Raw genomic sequence first — 23081 nt, 5'->3', positions numbered from 1 at the left:
GAGAAAGAGACTTGGGCAAGTTCAGCAAGGACTCTTGCTGAAATAATAGTCGTTAAAACGTGCGTAACATAAATTCCGGCGTAAGACTAACGGCGTCCGAGGGACCTTAGAAAACGTGTATGCGAATGAAAATGCGTGGGCAAGAAATAAGTCGCGAGCGCGTGTGGGCGCGCGCTCTTGCGAATTAATACGCGTTGCGTGCCACTACATTATATAGCCGCATACCACGGGGATTGTAATTTTCGCGTTATAACTTCGACAGTTACTACTTACAAGTTACTGGCCATACGGCGACTGCATATAATGCGCGCTCCCCCGCCTCCGCCGAATATATACGAAGGATATTATCGAACGCTACTCGAACTCTGTAATTGGCCGCTAACAACACAATATGTTTGGTGCCCCTCCGTTTTGAGCACGTTCGCGAAATAATAATGCACGTGCGGCTCTCTGCGACACACCGGTTCGCCCACGCGCGTATTAAATAATAATTAATGACTCGCGCGTGATAACGCACAAAAATCGAAGAGAGAACGCGAATCGAAGCGCGTCGAAAGTATCGTCGAATTACTCGCGCTCGTTAAAATGAATCGCGTCGATCAAGGCCTCGAAATAGGCCTACTTTGATCCGCTCCGGAGTCTAGTAATTTTTTTATCGGAGCTCCCATCGCGAGTCGCAAAGAAATCGGCCGACTTTTCGCTCGACGGGAAAAGTCGTTGGCTTCGACGCCGCGGTTTCTACGCAGCTTTCGTGGTCGACTCGGCGATTTTGCACGCTCCATTTAGTAATCCGACCCGGTCCGGGTGTTTATAACTCTTTATGGCGGCGATATCTGTGGCGCGATATTGCCGGAACCGGCCGTGGATAGGTACCTCTCGTTGACCGACAATAAGCGCGGCCGATCGCTCGGGCCTTTCTCGGCCAGGTATCCACGGGTGCCGCGCGCGCGCTCGGTTCAAGGCCTCCTCGCCGGCGATCGCATCGCGGAGTTTCGTCAACGGTTAATTTTCGACGGCGAGTAAAAAAGGATCGGCAAGAGGAGTTTCAAATACCGCGACGCGACTCACTCGCGGTTAATAATAGCCGCGAGATGTGCCCGAGGATGGGCAGATCGCGCGATCAAGGACGACATCTTCGTTATACGTCTTTAATTTAATACATTCGGGAACGACGAGACGCTATTCCCTTTTATGCCCGGCGATTTATCATCATGGCAGTATCATCGCCGTTTCTTTTTATGTACTCCGCGAGGACAAGATAATCCACCAAGGCTGCGTACAAATTAATTTTTAAGAAAAATGATTAATAATATTGATTAATATTTGTTATATATTTGTGTAGAGAGAGAAAGGGAGGGAGAGAAAGAGAGAGAAATGAAGAAAGAGAAGACAACCCGAAGGCGATTCAGCTACGCGAGTAGTTTTAATCTAAAGTTCGCCCCGACGTTTATTTGAATTCTGTCGTAAAGTAAAAGTTGATTTATCGCGCGCCCTCGTCAGCAATATTAATTTCCCCGAGTTTGCGCGCTCGTTACACGTACTTCGGTTTTATAGGATTAATAAGAACATGCGCGGGAGGGGCGGGCTACCTGAGAGAGTGCGGTCTTAATCGGATTACTTACGAACAGAATGCACTCCCTCCGGTCGCCTTGATAATCCGAGAGCTGCAACATCATCGCGCGGACAGGTTGACATGGAAAACACTAGCTCTTGCCGGGAGTTCAACGCGCCGCGAGTTCGAAAGTTCGACGCGTTGAAAAAGTAGAGGATCCCCGCGGAGAGTGCCCGATTTATCTGGCGAAATAATACGATGTCATATCGCCGCCGTTTTCTCTCAGTCAGCCGGGCAATTATTTTTCGCAGCGTAGAAAGTTCCGCCGAGTCGAAAATAAGGAAAATCTGAAGGACGCGATACGGCGATGAGGATGACTCGCGTGATGCCGTGGATAATTTGGCGAGTACACGTTCTACGATGGTTAATCTCGTTGAGTCCTGGCGCCGTCGCGAGAACGTCAGTGCCTCTTATGAAATTTGTCAGAGTCGTCGTGGCGCAGCGAAAAAAGGGACGGGGGAAACGGAGGGTCGAGGGAGGCGAAGGAGAGTTGAAAAGAAAGCGCGAAAGAATACCAGAGGCGGGGTCGGGGAGGGAAGAGATGCCCCGGAGAAAAGTCGCGGAGAAAATGCGAAAGGAAGGGGAAAGACTCGTACCCAGATGGACGAGGAAATGGAAAGGAGAGGAAAAAGGGTGGGACACGCGAAGCTCGCAGGGCTTGGAAGTGAATTAAAGAGCTGGTTTTAATGTACGTTAATCCTTCCCCTGCATCTTCCGCACGGGGGGGGGGACACAGCGTGTAAAGTGACGTCGACGTGCTCTCGCGTCGCGTTAGCCGCGAATGCAAAATTAAATCCCCGCACTCCTTCGTCCGACTTACTCCACGGATATCGATCTCGCGAGGATCATATCGCCCGGTCGTGTTGTCAATCCTCTCGCAGGATCCTGCGGCGTGTCTCTGAGACGCGAGCGATAATTCAATCGGGAATTGTGTTACGAAACTTCCCCGAGGCATCGTCAGCACGGAAACTTGTAATGTATCCATGTAAAGGGGAGAGAATCGAAAATGTTCTCGTGCGACGTGACAAACTCTCGCTGACAAACGAATTGCCATTTTCGTCTCGTTTAATCACCTTCATTAACGTCTGTGTCCGAGAGTTATATCGCAAGAGATACTGGGAACTGGAAGAAGAAGAAGAAGGTAATTATCAATGGTTTGAAGTGTCTCGCGTCACACTCGTAAAAATCGCCATCCGCTGTAATGGAGCTCGGAGAAGAAGAACGAGAGAGAGAGAGAGAGAGAGAAACGTCTTTCACGTTTGAATGCTTCTGTCGGTTCATTGATGAATATAATTTCGATAATTAATGCCACTCCGTTAATTAAAACCCAGCACGTTATTTCTGTAATAACTTGGCGTTATTTCATTTGACCCTCTTGAGTGAGTAAAGAACGGCAAAGACGACGAAGAAGAGAGAGGATGGGGAGAGAGGGAGAGAGATAAAAGGGAAATTGCGTAGATGCGATCGTGGCGAATCACGTTGTAAAACAATGAACAATGACTAGCGAGAGAGCGAGTCGTTAGTTGACTCGTAGAACGCAGAAAGGTAGACAATATAACGCCCGTGTACGTTCACGTGTAGCCTGTTACGGAGTCCGGGTAAAATCCGAAACGCGAAAATTGGCCTGCGCGCCATAAATCCTTATCCGAAGCCTTGTAATTTGTAATTGCGTCAGCTCGAGTGTTCCTCGAACGCTCTGATTAATCTGGAGCAATAGACAGATTAATAAAAGCGGTCGTGGGGTCCGGTCGGTTGAACGACCGACCGGTTAGACGGTCCAGCGACGCAAACCGGTCGGGATACACCCCGCTCCTTAATGCACTCGTAAATTCCCCGTAATCGCCCTTAATTGCACCCGGCCGAATATATTTCTTTGCTCGCCGATGTGTTTCCTCTTTCCTTCTTTTTTTCCCTTTCCCTTTTTCTTTTCCGTTGGGACGCATCGTGCGCCGCGCGCGGCGCAATACACGCGAATACACGTAACCTCTTGATGCAATCAGAAAAATATGCCGCCCGCCGCCGCGTGGGAGGGGAAATAATGCATTTTTCCTTTCACCGTGTGTAACGCGTGATCGCGAGCCCCCGTTACGACCGCGACGCTAAAGCGCGCGTTCATCCGTGGCGCGCGCGAGCGCGAGCGCGGTGTGAGATCTGGAAAACGGCATGGTTGTCCCGATCCGCGCCCTATCCGGTATCTAGGCTACGGCGGTTGCGAGACGGAATTGAAGAAAGAAAAAAAAGAGGAAAAAGAGGAAAGAGCGAGGCTCGCCGCACGGGTTACACGGCGTTATGCTCGCCTTTGTCCGCCACGTACAGAGCTCTATGAAAATCGTGACTCGGGCGGGACCTCTCTCGCGATCGGCGCTCCTCGAGCTCTCGCTCTCGAGAGTCGTTAGGTTTCTCGTGCGGTTGCTCCCTCGCTCCGATCGACTCGCCGGTTTTGCTTTCGTTTCTGTTTTCCTTCTCTCGCGCTGTTATGCGCGACGTAATTTTTCCCCCGCTCGGCACGACGGACAACAGCTCCCCCGAACACTTTCGCGGATTCGTTAATGCGTGACGCTCTTCGCCGCCGTGCAAACCTGATTTTCCGGAACGGGCGACCTTCGCCGGGACGGGCGATATATTTTTTCAATGTAAATTTCCGATACCGCGCCGACGATGCAGGCCAGGGTCATTGACGGACGGTGGTGGCGCAGGGATTTGCTCGATGGAGACGACGAGATTACGTGACCGACAACCGAGATCGGACGGTGTGCGGTGGCTGGATGAAGAGAGGAGAGGAAACTCCGTTCCGGTCCGTCACCTCCGCGGTGGCGAGGCTCTCGCGGGGATTTTCAGCATGATATATTTTTCCGATCCTCCCCCGGCGATTGTTTGGGAAGATAAAACGTCACGCTGCTTTGCTGCGACGAACGTTTCGGCGAAACAATGTGCGTGTCCCCGGTACATGTAATACAGAACGCTCAAAAAAAGAGGGAAAAACGAGCGCGTTTCAATCTCTCTCTCGCGTTAAAAAAAAAGAATCATTCTCTCGTCTCCTCTAACGAAGCTCGTGTACGGCGGCAATGGCAGTGATGTCGATACAATTTTAATCCACAGCTCGATCTCTCTTTTTCCCATTTTTCCGATCTCCAGTGATGTCGAACGTTTATGAAATCTTTACCGATTACCGTGTAATTTAGCGGCAAAAACTCGGGTGTTTTTAACTAACTCCGTTCATTCCGGCGTCCGTAAATCGTTGCTCTGCCTCTCTCGGCGTTGGCGTCTCTCGTCTTTAGAGAAGAGCCCCAGTACAGCTCTCTCCGCGGTACGTATAAGCAGGATTTAAGCGAACCGCCTCGTACCTCTCTTCGGCCGAACAAAACGCCGGATTACAAACAACGGGGGCGTAGAAAACCGTAGATTACTTCTTTGAGCGCGACACTAATCTTCGCGGTGGGACGTTGCGAAATTCCACCGTCTTTTACCTCATCCCAGGATCGTCGTCGACGCACCGACCACCGATTTCAATTAATCGATCCACCGCCGCCGCCGCCGCGTGGAGAAGGCGTGCCGCGAATGCGCGTGTCGCTCCCGAAAAAGTTGACAATTATAAATTCCGAATCGGTCATATATCGGCAGCGATGAAAGCCGCGGATATTATCTATTATGATTACAGATTAATTATTGCTAATAATTATCATGAATAATACGCGTCGCGCGACGGCTCGCTTATTCATATTCACAATGATGATGCCGGGCAAGTCGTCGTGAATATGTTTATTAGGCGCGCGGCGGCGCGAAATGAATAACTTCTCTAACTGATTTCGACAGCAATCACGAGCGCAGCATCGATCTCGCGAATCGACACCTCGGGAGAGCCGCTCCGCTATTGCGCGCGCCTGGTCGACGCCCATAAAATAATATTTGCAACGGCGTCATCGATCGTTTTATACATATATATGTTATGTATATATACCGCTCTCAAAGCTCGCCGTGAAGAGATGAAATATGTATGCGCGCGCGGTAGGACTGTATAATGGAAATAGATTTCTCTTTGGCATCGCCGACGGACGGACGGAGATCCTGGGAGATATAATTGGAGCGCATTCTTTTTACCGTTCCTTTAATAACACCATTACCGTATTACTATAATGACATTCGCGCGCGGGGACGAGGCAGAGAGCGATACTCTCTCCCCTCGTTGGTTCCACGTTTGTTTCTTGCGCGTTTTATGCGAGAGGGCCGCTTCAATCAGGCTCCTTCTCAGCGGATCTGAGCCGAAATAAACTTGAGATCCCACATTTCTTTTTTTCCAGAGGTAGGTATGACGAGAGAGAGAGAGAGAAGAGCACGTACACAGAAAAGCCTGAAGACTGTCAGTTTGCATTTGTACATTTATATTATCGCCGTGTAATGCTATAGGCGAGGATATCCTGCGCTCGCGGACACGTGGACGCGGGAATCGAGAGCTCTCGCAGGGCACCTTCTTTTCCCACCTAAGAAACGCGCGGGGAGGGAACTTAATTCATAACTCGGCTCACGATCGCGGGTTTCCCCGCGGCTTGATTGTCATGCACGATCTCGCGACCGGAGCGTGTGGCGCAAGCGAGCGAGCGAGCAAGCCAGCCCGCAAGTCGTAATTAGTACACGCGCGTTTACATGCCCGGATTACGAGGCCCGCGCGCCTTATTGTCGCCGTCGCGATGTTGAAACGTAATTGATCGTCGCGATATACCGCGGTGAGTCATCTCGACTTCGAAAAAAAATCTGTGTCTCTCTCTCTCTCATAGTCTCGGATCCTGTCGCAAGGCGTGCCGTGAAATTTTATGTCGGAAAGATCGCCGATGGTTACGCGACATTTTTACGGGAGACGTTTTTCCGACCACGTCTGCCAGAAAATCTTTGGGAGCTCTCCCCCTACCCGAGTGTATGATATCGTGCAAAATTTGGCGGACGCGACAGTCGCGGATATGAACAATTTATATGTATATGCGAAATTGTGCACCGGTGCATTCGCCGGGTAATACATTATTCTTGCGCGATATGCACCTATTCATTATCGTCAGCGGGCAATTCGCACGCGCGGCGGAAGACATTAACGTTTCCACTATGCGAATCTTGCATGAGATGCATTATGCGGAGATTATTATAGCGGCAGATTTGTAATAAACAGTGACTTTGTAACTTGGAAAATGAGAACTCGTCACACGGGAGAAAGATAATCTGACTATCGTGGCAAAATCATTGCTGCTACCGTATATTTAATGTAAGAGCAAACAGATCTTCCTGTGACAACCCAATCATTTGATGTTAAGTAAGATTTGTAAGATTTGTTTCGCTGAAAGAATAGAAAAGTTTTATCGAGTAAGTTCATATAGAAACAGATTAATTTGTTGTTAGAGCAAACAATTTATCTGTATCAAATATGTCTTTTACTATTACGCAATTGTTGCTGATAGAATGTCGTCATGGAATAAGCAAAATTATGAGAACAGAAAGGAAGAAATTGAGTAAATTTATTGCTGGAGCAAAATAATTTACGGATCTAACAAAACTATTTTGCAAATAAAGTTGGTCTTGACAAATCTTTTTGCTGTTTATATAATAACTAATGAAATTTGCTACAGCTAAATATTCGTTATTTTTTTTTTTGCAAAAGCACGCAACTCGCGAAAAGTTAATAGAAGATACAGTCTTCTAATAAATATTAAAATATACAGTCGATAAATATAGGAAAAGCTCTTGTCATTCTCCGATCGGATCTTCGATCGTTTCGCGGAACTTCCAACCGGTCCGGTCGCTAGATCAACGCAATCTTGTACAACTTGGGCGTTATAATCGCGAAGGATACAAAGGAAATAATATACGAATCGGATAATCGCGAGGGATCCGCGCTCTACAAACGTACGATCGGGCTTTTTCTGTTTCGGCGAGCGTTTCCGCTTCGAGTTAATCCGGTCCGCGTTTTGCGCGAAAACGCAACTCGCGTTTTTGTCAAACGAAACGACGGATGGGGCATTCCTTGTCGTGCGTACCGGGGAAATATTCAACCATGTTACGTCACGCTTTTAACACCGCGGTATGTCGGACATTTGGAGCGCGCGATTTTTATTCGACCAGTAAAGCTCAAATTATAGCTGGTGGAAGTAGTCGATGACGGTCAAAATCGCAGCCCGTCACGCGTGGTTTAATTAATTATTATTCCCCTTCTCCGCCCCACGATCGTCGGGCACGCGCGAATGCACGGAGATGAATCTACTCTAATCATCCTTGAAGAGAACGAGGTTGAGAGACCGAGCGATCCTTGAGCGATGTTTCTCTATCTAGATCGTCCGAGTAAACAGCTCGAGGTGGAACGCCTTTCGAATCAATCGCGGGACGGATCTCCCCGCGGTCTTTCCGCAGGAGCTGTGCGCGTGCAGGACCCGTGAACGGCGACGATAAAATAAACACTGTCGATGTATAAATAATATCGAAATACGACCGGCGAGTCTCTATTCCCGATGGCATAATATGATAACATTCACAATCGTAATTGTTACTTTCTTTTATCAGTCGACCGTGCGAGGGGCTTTGAATAAAAACTTCATTTAAAGCTTAATTCGAACCATAGAGCCTAATAATGACAGCTGTCGTCCTGCCATTAATTTTCCCCATTTCGACTTTCCCCGGGATATCGCGCGGGGGATCCATCGTCGTCGTCGGGATTTTGTCGTACCAGCGGATCCGCGACCTGCTTCGCGAAACTCAGAGGGAGAGAAATTCTTCCTCCGGAATCCGCCTTTGGAGAGGGATGTTTGAGCGGTAATTGAGACGATGTCCGGTGAGGGTTTGTTTTCAGAAAAAACCTACCGTGTTACTTCCATTCTCTCCCGCCCCGTCGACGTGTTCCGGTCATAGCCTCCGCTCTTCCCTTTTTTTCCTTTTGCCGTCCTTTTGCGTCGGTCGTTGGATCGATGTCGTGCCCAAGGGATGATAAAAATAAAGAGCGCAAGACGCAAGGAGATGGAGAGAGAAGGAGCGAGCGAGGGAAGGAGCGTAAAACCACGCATTGCCTTCGCTAACCAGCCGGATTTTTTGCGACACCCATGTTCGCGTGCGGTTATTGCTTTTTAGCGCATGAAACGTTTTATTGTCCATTATACTCGGGAGCACGTAGATAAATAAATAGATAGATCGAGGGATGGCAGGAGAGGGAGAAGAAGGGGCCGCAATGCCCATGGACATTTCCGTCTCGAACGAGGGAAATAAAAGCGACGAAGAGATCGTGACCGGCGAGGCTCTCGTATGTGGCTCGAGCTTCTAGCTCGTCACCGATTGAATCTCCCGTTTATCATCGATTATCACGATATCATTCGGGTCAACGCCGCTGCAATTACCGTCTTTCTAACTTATCTCCTCATTGAACTTGATCGTGTTGAAAACGCAGGACGACTTAACACGATTCTCTAAAAATGACAAATCGATGTAACTGAAGAGAATCTTTTTCAATTTTGAGTCTTACACGAAAAATGATTCAGATATATCGCTATTCGAAATGGTATCGATTTAAACTTGGAGAAAGATTTATTTTTGCACGAAGAGGGAGAGAAAGAAATTTGTGAAGGATTGTAAAAATATTTTTATCTTAAGGCTATAGATTCATTTATTATTAGCATTATACAAATTATTTTTATAGGATATACCAAACAGCTGTAAAAAATACATTTTGTAATGGGTAACTGGTTTTATTCACTTCTGAAGTAACGTGTTGAGAAGTTAAATTACTTTTTCACAGTTAACTATAAAAGGAGATAATCATTTATGGGCAGATGAAGAAGAAAATCTGCTCCGGAGATAAAAAGCCGTTCCCGGCATCATCGCGATCTGTAACTCGTGCACCGAATCGTTCTCCACAACTCGGCGTGATCTTGTTTAACCTAATCAATCGACCGTTGAGAACTCCCCTTAGCGTCTTCGCGGCGTTAATTATACTCCGCAAATAGTCGAAGGGTGGTCCCGGAAGGAAGCGGGTATCAGCGCGGTTTACTCGAACGGTGGGTTGGGAGGGCAAATTAAGTTCATCCGACGAAAACGCATCGTCCGTGAATCGGTCTACGGTTTACGCGCGTTTAATTAGAGAACGCGGAGAAAGACCGATGGCCTTCGCGATCGTCTTCGACGTTCACTCTTAGCATTGTAACAATTCAACGCTCAAGGGGGAGTTACGCACGCGCGGAGGCTGATTCAAACGAGTGAACTCGTAGGGTGAGCCTGAGATGCGTGAATAGTAAGAATAAAAAAAAAAGAAAGAAATCAAGCGCGCGAAAGAGATAGATAAAGCTTGACGAAGACTAGAAGCGCTCGCGACTTTTATCTCAAGATTTCTCGTTCCTTCTTGTTTTTCACATCGCGAAAATATTGACGACTACAGGAGCCAACATTTTCGCAGAGCTCTGGGCGCGGCCCAAATGTTCAAGTTGCGAGAGAGCGAGAGAGACTCACCTGAGACGATTGTTGAGAGAAACGCTACACTCGCGATGGCAATCGCCACGCAGAGGAGCCTCATATTATATATATATATCCCTCTTCTCCTCCGCTCGTCCGCTTCTACCCTCTTCCTCCTCGCGACCTGCGCCTCCGTGCTGGCACCAAGGGGACAGCCTACGATCGCGGACGCATCGTCGAGAGTCGACTCGACCTCGCGGCGAACACCGACCGCGGCACGGAGAAGGCACGGAGGACGCGAGTATACTCGCGCCGGCGAACGGAACCTCGCGACTGTCTTGCGGTTGGGTGTGCGACCGGCCGTTCGGGACGTGAAAGACTGAGGAAAGGCTCGTGGTGGCCAAGTGGTATTAGCCTCGCGCAGCGGCCCACTTGTGTGGTGCACGGGGCCTCTCCCAGCCGTTCCAATCTCTCCGCAAGAGACGAGAGACGAGCCCGGTCTCTCTTTCCCTCCGCGGTGGAATCCTCCTCGAGGCGAGAGACCGACGCGAGTCGACCTTCTGCCTTCACGCGAAGTCGAGCTCGTCCTCGCTGAATGTGCAGAGAGCCTGCCAATATTTCAATAAATAAATATCGACCCCCCCCCTTCCCCCAAATTAAGCACAGAATAAATAAATTAACATATTTTTGATCGTCGGACAGAGTTTTGTGCTCAATTATAATTTTTGTGAATTTCATACCTTTACAAGATTCTGTCTGATGAACAAAAATTAATTAATTCAATATTTACGTATTCTCTGTAATTGATATTAATAATAGAATCGATATTCGGGAAATCTACAGGGACATTGCGCTGCTCGTAAAAGAAAATCAGTTCCAAATCGGCGAAGAAATAATCATACAAATGCGATAATCATACATCAGGCGTTGTAAAAGTCATTGATTAGCAGCAGCGAATTTTCGCGATGGCGAGAGAAGAATCTCCCGAGGACGAGCCACAAAACGGCACGGTAGTGCATAATGTTGTACACGTTGTTGATCCCGCCGATTTACTCCGCGGGAACGAAGCGACGACCTGAGAGTTTACTGAAGCAACAACACGACGAATTTTTCTCGTGAACTTGGATCGAAACTCGCGACGGAAGCCCGCGAGGGGCGGGCTCTTTCGCTCGCGCAATAATAATATTTTTCCATATCGAGCCATTTGCGCAAATGGACATGCATACATTTCGCCGACCCCCTTCTCACATCTCGCGCGCTTGCGAACTCCATTTCTCACTCCCGCATTTCTCAATCGAAGATCTGCCTCGTTACTTTGCATATTTGATAACGAAAACCTGTTGCGTTCTTCTTTTTTTTTTTAAATTTATTTAGTTTGATTTATTAGTCTTTTATTTCGCCGCTTTATCTCGACGTTCATCTCTTTCTTCATTTTTTCTTATAAAATTTCCTGAATGGATACGTAACGCAATTTTCGTAAATTTCATTCACACATTTATTTCAGATCACGATATAATGAGGATAAGCATTAACGGATCGTACATGTGATATTCTTTCAGAAAATAAAATCAGCGATCACGTCCAACACGTACAAGGTGCAAAACAGCGAAATCATCGAGGCGTCAGTCGCTCAACATTTCGCGTATCTGCACGGCGTTCTCCAAAACATGGAAGCGAGATTGATGAACCAACTACACGAGCAAAGTGATTGCCTAAAGAATAATTTAGAGGACATCGAACGGCAGCTTGGAATCCAGGAGGAAAAACTGAAGATGACGCTGCAGGTATGTTTTTCAAAAATAATTTTTATAAACACCAGAAATATTCGTCTGGCACTGCCTTCAAATCAAACGTCGTTTACTTCAATATTCAATGACGATTCTCTATAAGCTTCAGATTATACAATTTACTGTATAAATTCTTTCGATTATTCGTAACTAATTTTAACTTTCTAGATTTAATTAAGAGTGTAGTAGATAAAAGAATATAATGAATGCATATATATAATTATAATTAATGACGTAGTGGATAAAAGAATGTAATGAATTATGAATGAATATAATTAAGAATAATTAGATAATTAATGGAGTAGAAGAAGATCGGACGGAAGTAACATGATATTCAATTAAATTCAAATCGACATCTTTTTTAACAGCGACTTAAGTTGAACTTGATAACATTTGTCTGTAGATAGCGTCCTATGCGAAACAAACCTTCCACAAGATGGACATACGAAACGCGATAAACATCTTGAACGAGATGGCAGATCTCCCTTGTCATTTGATGTATAAGGACGCGTGCCAGAATCAAATCGCAACGTAAGTAACAAAAAGCGAATTAATTAAAGGAATTGCTTTGATAAGCAAGATAAACAAGACGCGCAAGAATTTTTGCTGATTCGCGCTTGATCGTTCCTTCGCCGTTAATAATTGGAATGTTACCGAATGTCTCTTTGTCAATATCGAAGTTCATACCCAAGCAGATTATTTTTTGCAAGACACGCTTTTTGTCGCGTACGATCGCACGAAGCGCGAGCGGCTATCCGAATAATTCTCGCTAGTGCAACACAAGGCATTTCTCTCAACAGGTTTACCGTCGATGACTCGATCGCCGCAGCTATTGAAGATCACTGCGCAATCGCAGTGCCGTTAATGTCGTCCTACAATCTCGTGCGAAAAGACGAGCTACCAAAGAATTACATAATGTCGCCTTTATCGAAGAAATTGCGCGCAAGTGAGAACATTGATCCTATCGCGAGAGCTTTTCCAAAAATGTGGCATCTTCACCTTCGGATGTTCTAAATTTTTTTTCTAATAAATCACAAGTCAATGTTTTCGTTAGATTCGACAGATTATATTTCCGCAAAATCTTTTTTCTAAATATCATATCATTATGACTTGTGATTTGTGCGAAATGAAAAAACGCAGTTAAATAATTATGAAATGGTATCGACAGTGGTCTTTGACGAGCCGCCGTCAATGCTACCGGAAATGCAACCAAGTAAAGCACTAGTAGCACTACCACCAACGACGATCATCGACAACAAGACGGAAGATTCCGAGCAAGAAGAAAGTAAGTTATTCTTTCTAATCTTCAATTCTTATTCTAACCGGTTTTTTTTTTTCTCTTTCAAGGCATTTCCGAGTACAAGGTGGAGGTGACGTACGTTGTTAATCCGTCGTTTTTCTTCGTCCGAAAACTGGCCACGAAACCGGAATTCCTGCAGTTGGAGAAAGACATAACGGCATACGGAAACGGCCAGAAGAACCTAGTCGAGACACCGATTAATATCGAGCAAGGTACGATCGCTCGCGATGAGATTAGCGATCGTATTTATTTTTACCCGTCGTGTTTGTTCTGTTTTACAGACGAGATGTGTATCGTCAAACAATGGAAAGCCGACGAGTGGTATCGAGGGCGGGTGACCGCGGCGAGTACGACCGCCGACGGTGAACGGGTGTACAACGCGATTTACATAGACTACGGCTACGAAGAGTGCAACATAGCGGCATCGAGAGTGCGAGAGATCGCCAAGCATCTGCGTGAACTGCCACCGCAAGCGATTCGATGCAGCTTACATGGCTTGCTGCCCAAAAATCTTCACTGGACAAACGCGAGCACGAACGACTTCCTGAAGCTGACGAACGGAGCGTAAGCCATTAGCCAATCCTACGATTCTTAACCCCGTGTGTGTGTTCGAGGAAAGCGAGTGTCCCCGTTAACCGTTTGGAAAAATGTTCTACGTTACAGCGATTGCACGATGTCCGTTTTCAACTCCACCCGTGACGTTCAGTACGTCGATATTTGCTTTATCTCGAAGAATAGTAACATGGGTCCGCAGTCGATGTGCAGCACTATGAAAATTATGGATTACGCGCGTTTGAACACTCGGCTAAGCCCGGTAAGTTCGAAACAGTTTTCGAAAATACATATGTCACATCGTTATAACACTACAATGTTAGAGCTAATACTCCGCTGCACATACACACACATATAAGTTGTCAATACCCAGATTTTTGGTCGATCTTTCTTTTAAAACTTTCTTAGAAGGAAAAAATAATTCAACCGTGATTATTTTTTTCTTATTTTGTCGCACGCAATGTTTGCATTCTTTTGCAGAAGCACGAGTTGAAAGCTACTACTACGTACGTTTATACTAAAGAAGACCTTTTGTTAAGTAAGATGACAACGGTTAACATTGGCTGGATTGAGTCACCAGAAAAAATTTATGTCTTGAAGGTAAAACAATTACTAAGTATCATATCATTACAATATTTATTTTGCCGTGATCTCGTTAGAGAAAGCAAAGAAGTTTTGTGTTACTTTTTATTTTTGTGAATCTTTGCAGGCTATGCGTCAAAATAAGTTCTTGAAAATAAGGAATGAAATGAATGAGTATTTCGAAAAAGATACTTCACCGAACATAATTGAAACACCACAAGAAGGTTGGTTTTTATTTACAGATATTTTTGGATTGCCGAGATAATTATTTCATAGCTGATCGACAATACTAATTACACAGCTGTGAATTTTATTAATATTATTGTTATTATGTTATCATATGTTGTAATAATTAAACAGATTAATTTAAATGAGATGTTCCACTAATTATTTTTAGTTATTTTGAAATTAAAAAGGGTTAGAAAAATTTGTCAAAAATTTAGAGTACTGGAAAGAAAATTTCATATTATTCTCTATAACTGTTATAATTGCAATATCTAATAGTCTTCAGATGCTTCTCTTAAAAAAGTTTTTACTTGAGAATTTAAATTCGATATCAGGTTTACCATGCGCTGTACAATTGGAAGACAATACCTGGCAACGCGGCGAGATCACTGAAATAATTAATGAAAATCAAGTCAGAGTGTTTTGCGTGGACTGGGGTTATACCTTGATTCAAAATTGCGACACGTTACGAGCGATTCCGCATGAATACACCATATTTAAGGCACAAGTAAGTCAATCCCTTTTCTATGCACAGAATCACACAGGCTTATCGTTTTCTCTCGTTCAGGCCATAAAGGTAGCGTTAATGTATATAATGGCTGAATCTGATGGAAGCTGGAAACCGGAAGCTTTATCAAGTTTGCTGCATATTTTCAATAATGCAAACTGTATCACGATAAATCCTCGAAGAAAATTAGACGACGGGTACATCGGATGTATGTACGCTGATGACATCGACATCAGCCGTCAGTTAAAAGTCGCAGGCGTTGTTAACGAATTTTTTTTTAGGTGAGCGCTGGCGTCACATAAAATTTTTTACATAAAAAGATAAAAAGACTTTATTTGAGATGCGATGTTCAATTTTTTATGATTATTGTTCTCTCTTTTCCCTAATGTAGCAAATTCAAGAACAAGCCTAAGAAATTACGATTGGCTATTAAACCTACTATTCCACTGGAGTCCGATAATAATCCGAAATCCGATAATACTATCAAAGACCTCTGCGTTTCGTGGAACGATACGCAGGTGGAGGATGATGATACAGTAAAAGACGAGACGCCTAAAGATCCGTTCAAGGTGGAAGTGCATGTTCAACGGGTGACCACACCGGACTGCATCTACGTTGCCCAGACCGAATATGAAAAATCGAACGCGAAACTGATGGCGGCGATGCAGAAGTTCTACGATGCCTATTTCTCCGAACCGCGCGATAATTGGAGTGAAGGCGCATTGTGCGCGGTGTATTCCGCAAAGGACAAGTCCTACTTCCGCGCGAAAATATTGAAAATAAAATCTTCGACAGAAGTGCTGGTTTATTTCTACGACATGGGTATCGAGGAGACGGTGACGATGAAGGACATACAAGTTCTCCTTTCGAAATTCGCCAAGGAAATGACGTACTGCTTTAAGGTGAAGCTGGCCGGTATTTTGCCGTGCGGCGGATCATCCACGTGGCCGAAGTTATCCTGCGCAACGCTGTCCGAGATTATACGAGAGAATGCCAATTGCAAATTTTACATCACTAAGCCGGTAAAAAACTTCTTGCCTTTTTTTCTTTTAATCCATGAAGTTCGGGGATTTATAAAAGCCCACTTTAGACAATAATTCCATTTGTAATCTTATATGCCGTGTACTTTGACATATATATGTATTTTAATATATATATATTTTTTATCTATATATATTCTCCGATTTTCTCTTCAAATGTTCTTTATTTTACATATAAGATTATAAATAAAATTCTGTCCTAAATTCTAACACAGATTATAGATTTTCTAAAATCTTTAAAAATTACTTGAAAGTTGTGTGAAAAAAATAATATTAATTGCAATTGCCGAAGGCAATAAATTTGATTGCGAATATAAAAATGTAACTTGCTCCTGTCACGTATGTTAAGGTTCAGGAAGAAATTTGCGATGACGTGGTCTCTGTCGAGCTTTGGGTAAGACAGTTAAAAGTACCAGGACCTTTAGCGCGAACTGAAGTAGAAATAAATTCTATCAACCGAATGTTGGTGGAGAAGGGTGTCGCCTTACCCATTAAAAAGTAAGAAGTTAAATCAATTCTATATTTAATTAACTAAACTAAACTAAAAGAAACTTAATTTGTATGCGATATTTGAATCATGATTTTTAATCCAATTCAACAGCTACTTTGCGAAAGCAGACTCGACTCTCGCAACAGAATTTAGACAGCAGTTGGAGAGCAGTTGTTGGTTTGTGCAGTCCATCGAAGAAGAAGAGGTGAAGTGGCTTAACAAAGGGCTGAACGAGACTGAAATGGATGAAACGTTGATATCACCTAAGGATGAACTGTCGTTTTGCAATTCTAGCATTGACGTTTTAACTACTTTAGCTTTGAAATACCAGGCTTGCGAATCGACAGATCGTGAATGTGCAGTGAAATTCTCGGACTGGTTACCGCCGACTGAGATAACGGAGGAAGTATTTCACGCTATACCGACAAATGTGGGCAACAAATGCGTTGTGTACTTGCATTCTAAGAAATATAGTACGTTGCCTTGGTTATATAGTAATCTACATAGAGTTCCTTTCTAATGTAATCTTGCATAGAATTTTGCTTTGATTTATACTTAATACCTACACACACACACACACACACACACACACACACACACACACACACACACACACACACACACACACACACACAGATATATATATATATAATTTATTGCAATACAACGGTTTTTTATTCGAAAACGTTTTACTTTCGTTAGATGCCGATGTAGTGCACTATATAGAGACTGAATTACAAACTCATTATAAGAATATTAAAATAAACAAAGATAAGCAATGGAAGGAAGGAGAATTATGTATCGCTCGATATCATGGTAACCAAAAGTGGTACAGAGGTAAAATTATCAAAACTTCAGGAAATATAGTACAGGTAAGGAATAATAATCTATTATTATTACTTTCGCAAACTATTATTTTCGCATTATCGTTTTCTTGATCGTGTGCTCTGTATCTAGGTGGAATTTGTCGATTACGGCAATGTGGAAGACTGTGAGATGGAGCACGTAACGGATCACGTTAGACTGGGACATATTCCTATCCAGTGCACAAAATGCGTCATCAGCGGGCTAAAACCGGTAACAGGATATTCTTTGGCAATACCAATTTATTGTGTAATTCCGTGTTTATTTGCAATTATTTTTCAAAATCTTTCCTCGTGTTTGTATAACAGGCATCCCCAACCGGTAAATGGATAAGGCACGATTTAGACCGCATACACGCGCTTCTCGTTGATAAAGAATGCAAAGTGTCCATTTTACAGCGTCAACCCACGTATTTAATTGTAAGTTGCGTCCATGTCAGTAGTAATTTAAGAGTATAAACGAGCTCCTAATTTAAAGTCTCTAATTAACTTTTATATTTCGATAACGATTATTTTATCATAACCTATTAGTAATAATGTTATGCATGCATTAACGTCATGCTTGTTACCCCGCAGATATCGATACAATTATTGCAGCCATGGAAGTGCGACTTTCTCATGTACCTTGCAAATCACATGGAGAAGATGAATGTTAAGATCGAACGTAAGGAGTGGAATGATTCAGACAATTCCGAGGATGAAGAGGATGATTTGAAATCCTTGGACACCACCAGAGATGTCGTCATTGAAGAGACAGTAAGCGAGTACGAAAAGCTGTCTGTAGCTGATATTTCCAACGGATCTTCGGGAACATACACGCAGGATGTTACATTGATCGAGGATATGATCAGCGGTAATTTAGCGGAGTCTCTAAAGACAGAATTGCTTGATAAATTGAAGATTAAGATATCCGATACCGAAAGTATATCTTCAATAGAGACGAATATTTTGAATAATCATCTGATCTGTTCAACGCCGCAACCACAATCGGAGGAAGAAGACGGTGTTTTTCTCTCATACAAACAGTTGACAATTCCGCAGGAGACGAAGTATATCGAAATAAAATTATGTTGCAACAAAGATCCCATCACCTCATTCGCGCAATTGGCAGAAAATAACGACCATATGTTCTCTAATGTGGGCATACGCGAATTTATTATTAAATATATCTGACACAAAGAGCATCAGTCTAATTTATATTCACCTTTTAGGAGCTTCACAAGTATTATTTGCGGTACGAAATTATAATGTCAGAGTTACAAACCGATGCTCGTCATCAACCGTTACTCGAATCTTTTGCGAAGAGTGAGTAATGAAAGTATTTTTAATAAGAATAGCATGATTTAATTGATACGCAACACAATGTTTAATGAAATTATTAATAATATTCATTTTATAATTTTTCTTAGATACTCCATGCATTACGAAGTTTATTGATGACATGTGGTATAGATGCGTAATTACAAATAGTGAGAAAATTCCAAACAGTCAATACATAAAGATTTCACTATATTATGTCGACTATGGTAATCATGAATACAGAATATTGGACCTACTCTCCGAGTAAGATATAATACTATCGATAATACTAACATTTTTTTCATTATTTGAATTGTGTTATGTATTTGTATAATGATACACAAAAATAAAATGTTCTAGAGACCACAATTTATATGCACCAAAGCAAAAATGGCTGGAAGTGCCCGCCATGGCTATCAAATGCACCTTTTGGGGTCTAAACTTTGTCTCTGACGACATTGATTTGTTAGCGTCAAAATTAGATGAAATCTATAATCAAGCAGTTGTGGCCCAAATTAAGGTAAGCTCGTTTAGAATTCATTTACTTAAAAGTCAGATAAAAACACATTAATTATTCAATCAAATTAGAATCAAAAGCCATACGATCCAAGCTTACATCTTTGACAGCCTTATATTAGTTTCTGTGTATATATATATTTTTTTTTTCCAACTTATTTAATTATTATTAACATTAATTATCATCGCAGGAGATCAACAATGGAAATAATCTGGTGGTCCAAATATACAAGGATAAAACGTGCAGAGAACTTTTTTATGCTCACTTAATAGAAGAAGGTTTATACCAGTTTAAGAAACCCAAGGAAGATTGAGGAGTTTCACTTAATTTCTAAGAAGGTTTATACCAGTTTAAGAAACCCAAAGAAGATTCAGGAGTTTCACCTAATAGAAGAAGGTTTATACTAGTTTAAGGAACTCAAGAGGTAGCTTTAATGACTTCAAGCTTTACTTAAATCATATTTGTCTCATATGATTTATATCCATGGTTTAAGTAAATCGAGAAGGAATATCTGTGAATATTTTATTTTTTCTATGTATAAATAAGGATTATGATTATGATACATTAGAAAATAAGAGAAGTTCTTATAAAATCTTATTTTTTTTTTAATGCGATCGTACATTATATTTTGATATTGCATTAGATTTAGTGACGTTTAGGGATTTTATATTAGCGTCTCTTAACTAACGTTGTGTACTCTTCGCAATCTGTTCCTTCAGCACCAAGATACTTTGCCTTTGCTCAGGTGGAAGCATTGCAATTTGTTCATCTGATAACTGCAATACTTGCATTATCAAGGCCGCCTGCGAAAAAAAATCTGTTTAGAACATAGCTGAGATACATTTTTTTACACTGACTAAGCTGTTCACGACTGCACTTTGGTTCATCGTGCTGATATATCCAATAAAATTAATTAGTCTTTATACACGTATAACTAATAAGTTTTTGTTCTTATATTTTATTTTATATGAAGAACATGAGACACGACCATGATATTATTTTGTTTCAAAATAACTTGACTCTTGCGAAGCAAATTTCAAATAATGATGTATAAGCAATGAAAGCAAGATGAACTATCTTTGTCAATGGAGTTATTTTACTGTAACATGCCTTTTCCTGATCGGACGCGCCGCTGGGAATACTTCCCGCTGGAGACATTCCGGCCACTAGCCTTGAAGTTGCGGAACTTGTGGATTGTGAAAGTGCAGCGACAGAGGAGCCGGTTGTGTTGCTAATTACAACGCTTGATGGAATTGGCACAGTTGGTGCAGCGACCGGTCTTGGAACAATCGGCGGCGCAACAGGAGTCGCTGGAAGTTTTGAATAACTAAAGTCTATTAACGTTCGGTCCATCGAGAAGCAATTCTCACTAAACTTTGACATATACCGAAGCCAATGGGCTCACCATAAAATGCATAAGTAATCACACGTATAAAAAGTAAAAGAAACATACGATTAGATTTGGTAATCCTAGGATCGATCGGCATTCTGGAATCCCTAAGATCTCTCGAATCTCTGGCGAATCTGTCGGATCTTGGATCGCGGTAGAAGCTGAAAGTAATGTCGATTTAGTTTAAGAAAAAAACAGCGATTAAATCTATATTTAAGGGGTATATATGTATATGAGACCTCTCAATTCCTTCCACGGGAAGAATGCTGTAAAAAAGAGCTCTTTCAATTACGCAGTTTACAATTGGAGTCTATCGAACAATGTGAGGTGCACTTACTTGTCCGCGATATTAAACGCATTTGACGCCCTCGGGTCGGCGGTGACCGGTAACACTGATGGCGCGCTGACTGGCGCAGGCTGTGTTTGGGGCGATCCTCTTAAATCCTGATCCAATCTAGCTACACGCGGGTCCAACTGCCTGTCTAGTCGAAGATCTACGTCCTGACCTGTGTTTTTACGAATTAAATTTTAAATTTAAATTCCCTGTCCAGTGCTGGCAAATGGTTGTACAATTTATACGACGCGTGCAATGTGGCAAATTTATTGCGTTAATTTCCGCATCTGGGTCAATTACATAGAAAATCAATTAACACATCTGAAGATTTTAACACAATATTCTCCTAATAATTACTGGCGTAATTCTTAAATCAATGACAAGGCAAAGTTTTGTCGTACCCGCAAAAATGGGCGCTGGAACGGTGACGGGTGGCGGAGGTCGTGGCGCCCACGGTTCCTCGATTCGCGGCTGTACCTGCGGGATTGGTTTCTCCGACGGCGTCAGTACACCCGGGATAGGATTAGCCTTGTGCAACATACTGACAGCTGTATGCGGGTCGACTATCCTCATGACTACCTGCGCTTGGAGCAGAGCGTAGGCCAACTGGGGATTCTGTAGGAGCATTTGACGCGCCTCGTTCGGATTGTTTTGCACGCAGAGCTTCATCTGCTTCATCAGCTCGAACATCTGCTCCGGCGGCAGGGACGCCACGGCTTTGCTGATCGCTTCTGGCGCCTTGTCCGACTGGACAGCCTCTCCATACGGATTCTCTGTGTTCTGGCCTTGCAGGAGACTCTGCATCTCCATACGACTCTTTTCCGTGCAAGCATTGTCCACGCGTAACGTTCGTCCGCCGATCTCGTACCCATTTAGGTTTCTCATAGCGCTTAAAGCTGTCTCCTGATCTTTATATTCGCAGAAGCCATATCCCTTGGGCTTGCCCGTCTCACGATCAAATACCAATCTGATTGCAACAATTGAGTATGTTATTAAATACTAGTGTCGTTTCTACGATAGAAAAGCTGGAGCAATTATAGGAAAAGAAAGAGATAAACTTAGAAGATAGAGGTAGAAGTCTAATGTCCTTTTAACATGTGCTTTTAACAGAGAAAATAAATGCATATAAGACAAGACATAAGTGAACAATATATTAGAGAACTTGTTATACAACAAGTTTACTTTCTGTAAACATTCTAGAATCAATCAAGTTATTTTCTTAGAAAGTTATATTATTCTAAAACAGGCTGCTAAAATTTACAGGACTTGTGTTAAATATTAAAGGCACATCAGCAGATTCGAAGGGAATGATCTTGATCAATAAAATTAAACAAAACGAGCAACGGAAAGTATGATAGGCTTACTTGAAGGAAAGCACCGGTCCAACCTCGCTGAAGATATCCTTCAGATTCTCCTCCGTAGCCTCATATGGGATATTCCCGACTGTAAAACAATTACATTAACACAGAGATGCAATAAGCGGCATTGCACTCGTACGTTTTACTAATTACTCACCGAAGACACTTCGCATGGACTTGTCCATCAGCGATTGATCCGAAATAGTTGAATTGCTCATTTTCACGCTTTTGTTTCTGCAAGAAACACTCGACACAATTTTAATAACGATGCACGAAGTACTCCGTTAAACACCCTCGATAACAGACTCAACGCACTCACGCACGTACTGCCGACTAACCTAACCTCTCATAAAATTGAGAGAAAGAGAGAGAGAGTGCGCTATATAACCCAAAGGCAGGGTTGAACGGCGCTAACGCTCCTAACCTAAAAGGAGCAAAACCAAAAAAAAATTTGAGAGAGAGAGAGAGAGAGAGAATGTATTTTCCGTTTTAGGTAGAATAAGAGGGAAACTTCACACAGCCTCAAAAATGGACCCACTCAACAGTGCTCAATCAGCTCAATTGCTCACGTTTTATTTTAAATAGAACCCTCGAACCTAACCCCTGTGCCCTGTGGATTGTGTGGAATCCGTTTTATCCGTCCATGTGAATCTCGACAGTGCGCACGTTGAACTACGTAGCACTACGTAGTCAAACAGATATTTTCCGGCAGGTAACAGGTAACACGTTTCTGTCTCATGTTACAGAAGATCCCGCCTTTAACAGCATCCCGCCGATAGAGCAGCGTTCCACACTTCTCCCATATATCCGTTTTG

The 23081-nt window shown here is 43.1% G+C and overlaps 3 protein-coding genes across 12 annotated transcripts in view; 1 reads left to right on the top strand and 2 right to left on the bottom strand.

Moving 5' to 3' along the window:
- Positions 1 to 10494, bottom strand: part of LOC139769171 (uncharacterized) — a 63052-nt gene extending 52558 nt beyond the window's left edge. Inside the window, exon 1 of the mRNA XM_071700023.1 lies at positions 10079 to 10494. Coding sequence (XP_071556124.1) covers positions 10079 to 10142 — 64 coding nt within the window. The 5' untranslated portion in view covers positions 10143 to 10494. The remainder of the gene's footprint in view (positions 1 to 10078) is intronic.
- Positions 1 to 20262, top strand: part of Qin (tudor domain-containing protein qin) — a 150718-nt gene extending 130456 nt beyond the window's left edge. For 6 of the 7 annotated variants that reach the window (XM_071699936.1, XM_071699937.1, XM_071699934.1 and 3 more), the window contains 23 exons: positions 11581 to 11805; positions 12212 to 12339; positions 12609 to 12754; positions 12977 to 13093; positions 13156 to 13320; positions 13390 to 13672; positions 13772 to 13922; positions 14141 to 14260; positions 14370 to 14466; positions 14803 to 14975; positions 15036 to 15256; positions 15367 to 15997; positions 16365 to 16513; positions 16617 to 16978; positions 17208 to 17377; positions 17463 to 17582; positions 17678 to 17788; positions 17945 to 18505; positions 18580 to 18673; positions 18778 to 18931; positions 19028 to 19187; positions 19375 to 19462; positions 19523 to 20262. In XM_071699936.1, coding sequence (XP_071556037.1) covers positions 11581 to 11805; positions 12212 to 12339; positions 12609 to 12754; positions 12977 to 13093; positions 13156 to 13320; positions 13390 to 13672; positions 13772 to 13922; positions 14141 to 14260; positions 14370 to 14466; positions 14803 to 14975; positions 15036 to 15256; positions 15367 to 15997; positions 16365 to 16513; positions 16617 to 16978; positions 17208 to 17377; positions 17463 to 17582; positions 17678 to 17788; positions 17945 to 18505; positions 18580 to 18673; positions 18778 to 18931; positions 19028 to 19187; positions 19375 to 19462; positions 19523 to 19596 — 4500 coding nt within the window. In that variant the 3' untranslated portion in view covers positions 19597 to 20262. Of the gene's footprint in view, positions 1 to 11580; positions 11806 to 12211; positions 12340 to 12608; positions 12755 to 12976; positions 13094 to 13155; positions 13321 to 13389; positions 13673 to 13771; positions 13923 to 14140; positions 14261 to 14369; positions 14467 to 14802; positions 14976 to 15035; positions 15257 to 15366; positions 15998 to 16364; positions 16514 to 16616; positions 16979 to 17207; positions 17378 to 17462; positions 17583 to 17677; positions 17789 to 17944; positions 18506 to 18579; positions 18674 to 18777; positions 18932 to 19027; positions 19188 to 19374 lie in introns of all 7 variants that reach the window. The other variant, XM_071699935.1, reaches the window with a different exon arrangement.
- On the bottom strand, positions 19693 to 22931 carry Cstf64 (cleavage stimulation factor subunit 2 CstF64). Of its 4 annotated transcripts, XM_071699983.1 has the most exons (9): positions 22836 to 22931; positions 22424 to 22690; positions 22273 to 22351; positions 21310 to 21875; positions 20912 to 21080; positions 20814 to 20855; positions 20638 to 20735; positions 20295 to 20494; positions 19693 to 19987 (listed from the first exon to the last, which is right to left on the bottom strand). In XM_071699983.1, exons 2-9 carry the CDS (start codon positions 22482 to 22484, stop codon positions 19868 to 19870), a joined length of 1335 nt encoding a protein of 444 aa, XP_071556084.1. In that variant the 5' UTR covers positions 22485 to 22690; positions 22836 to 22931; the 3' UTR covers positions 19693 to 19867. The 4 variants fall into 4 exon arrangements, with proteins under 4 accessions (XP_071556084.1, XP_071556083.1, XP_071556085.1 ...); XM_071699982.1 differs by having other exon boundaries at positions 22424 to 22908; XM_071699984.1 differs by having other exon boundaries at positions 20814 to 20840; positions 22424 to 22908.
- Positions 22932 to 23081: the final 150 nt, after the last annotated feature.

This window comes from Temnothorax nylanderi, unplaced genomic scaffold, assembly GCF_030848795.1.
Source record: "Temnothorax nylanderi isolate EJ_2023f unplaced genomic scaffold, tnyl_v1.0 TNYL_tig0020_pilon, whole genome shotgun sequence".
Taxonomy (NCBI): domain Eukaryota; kingdom Metazoa; phylum Arthropoda; class Insecta; order Hymenoptera; family Formicidae; genus Temnothorax; species Temnothorax nylanderi.
The sequence above is the reverse complement of the archived record's forward strand: the minus strand, read 5'-3'. Positions and strand labels throughout refer to the sequence as shown.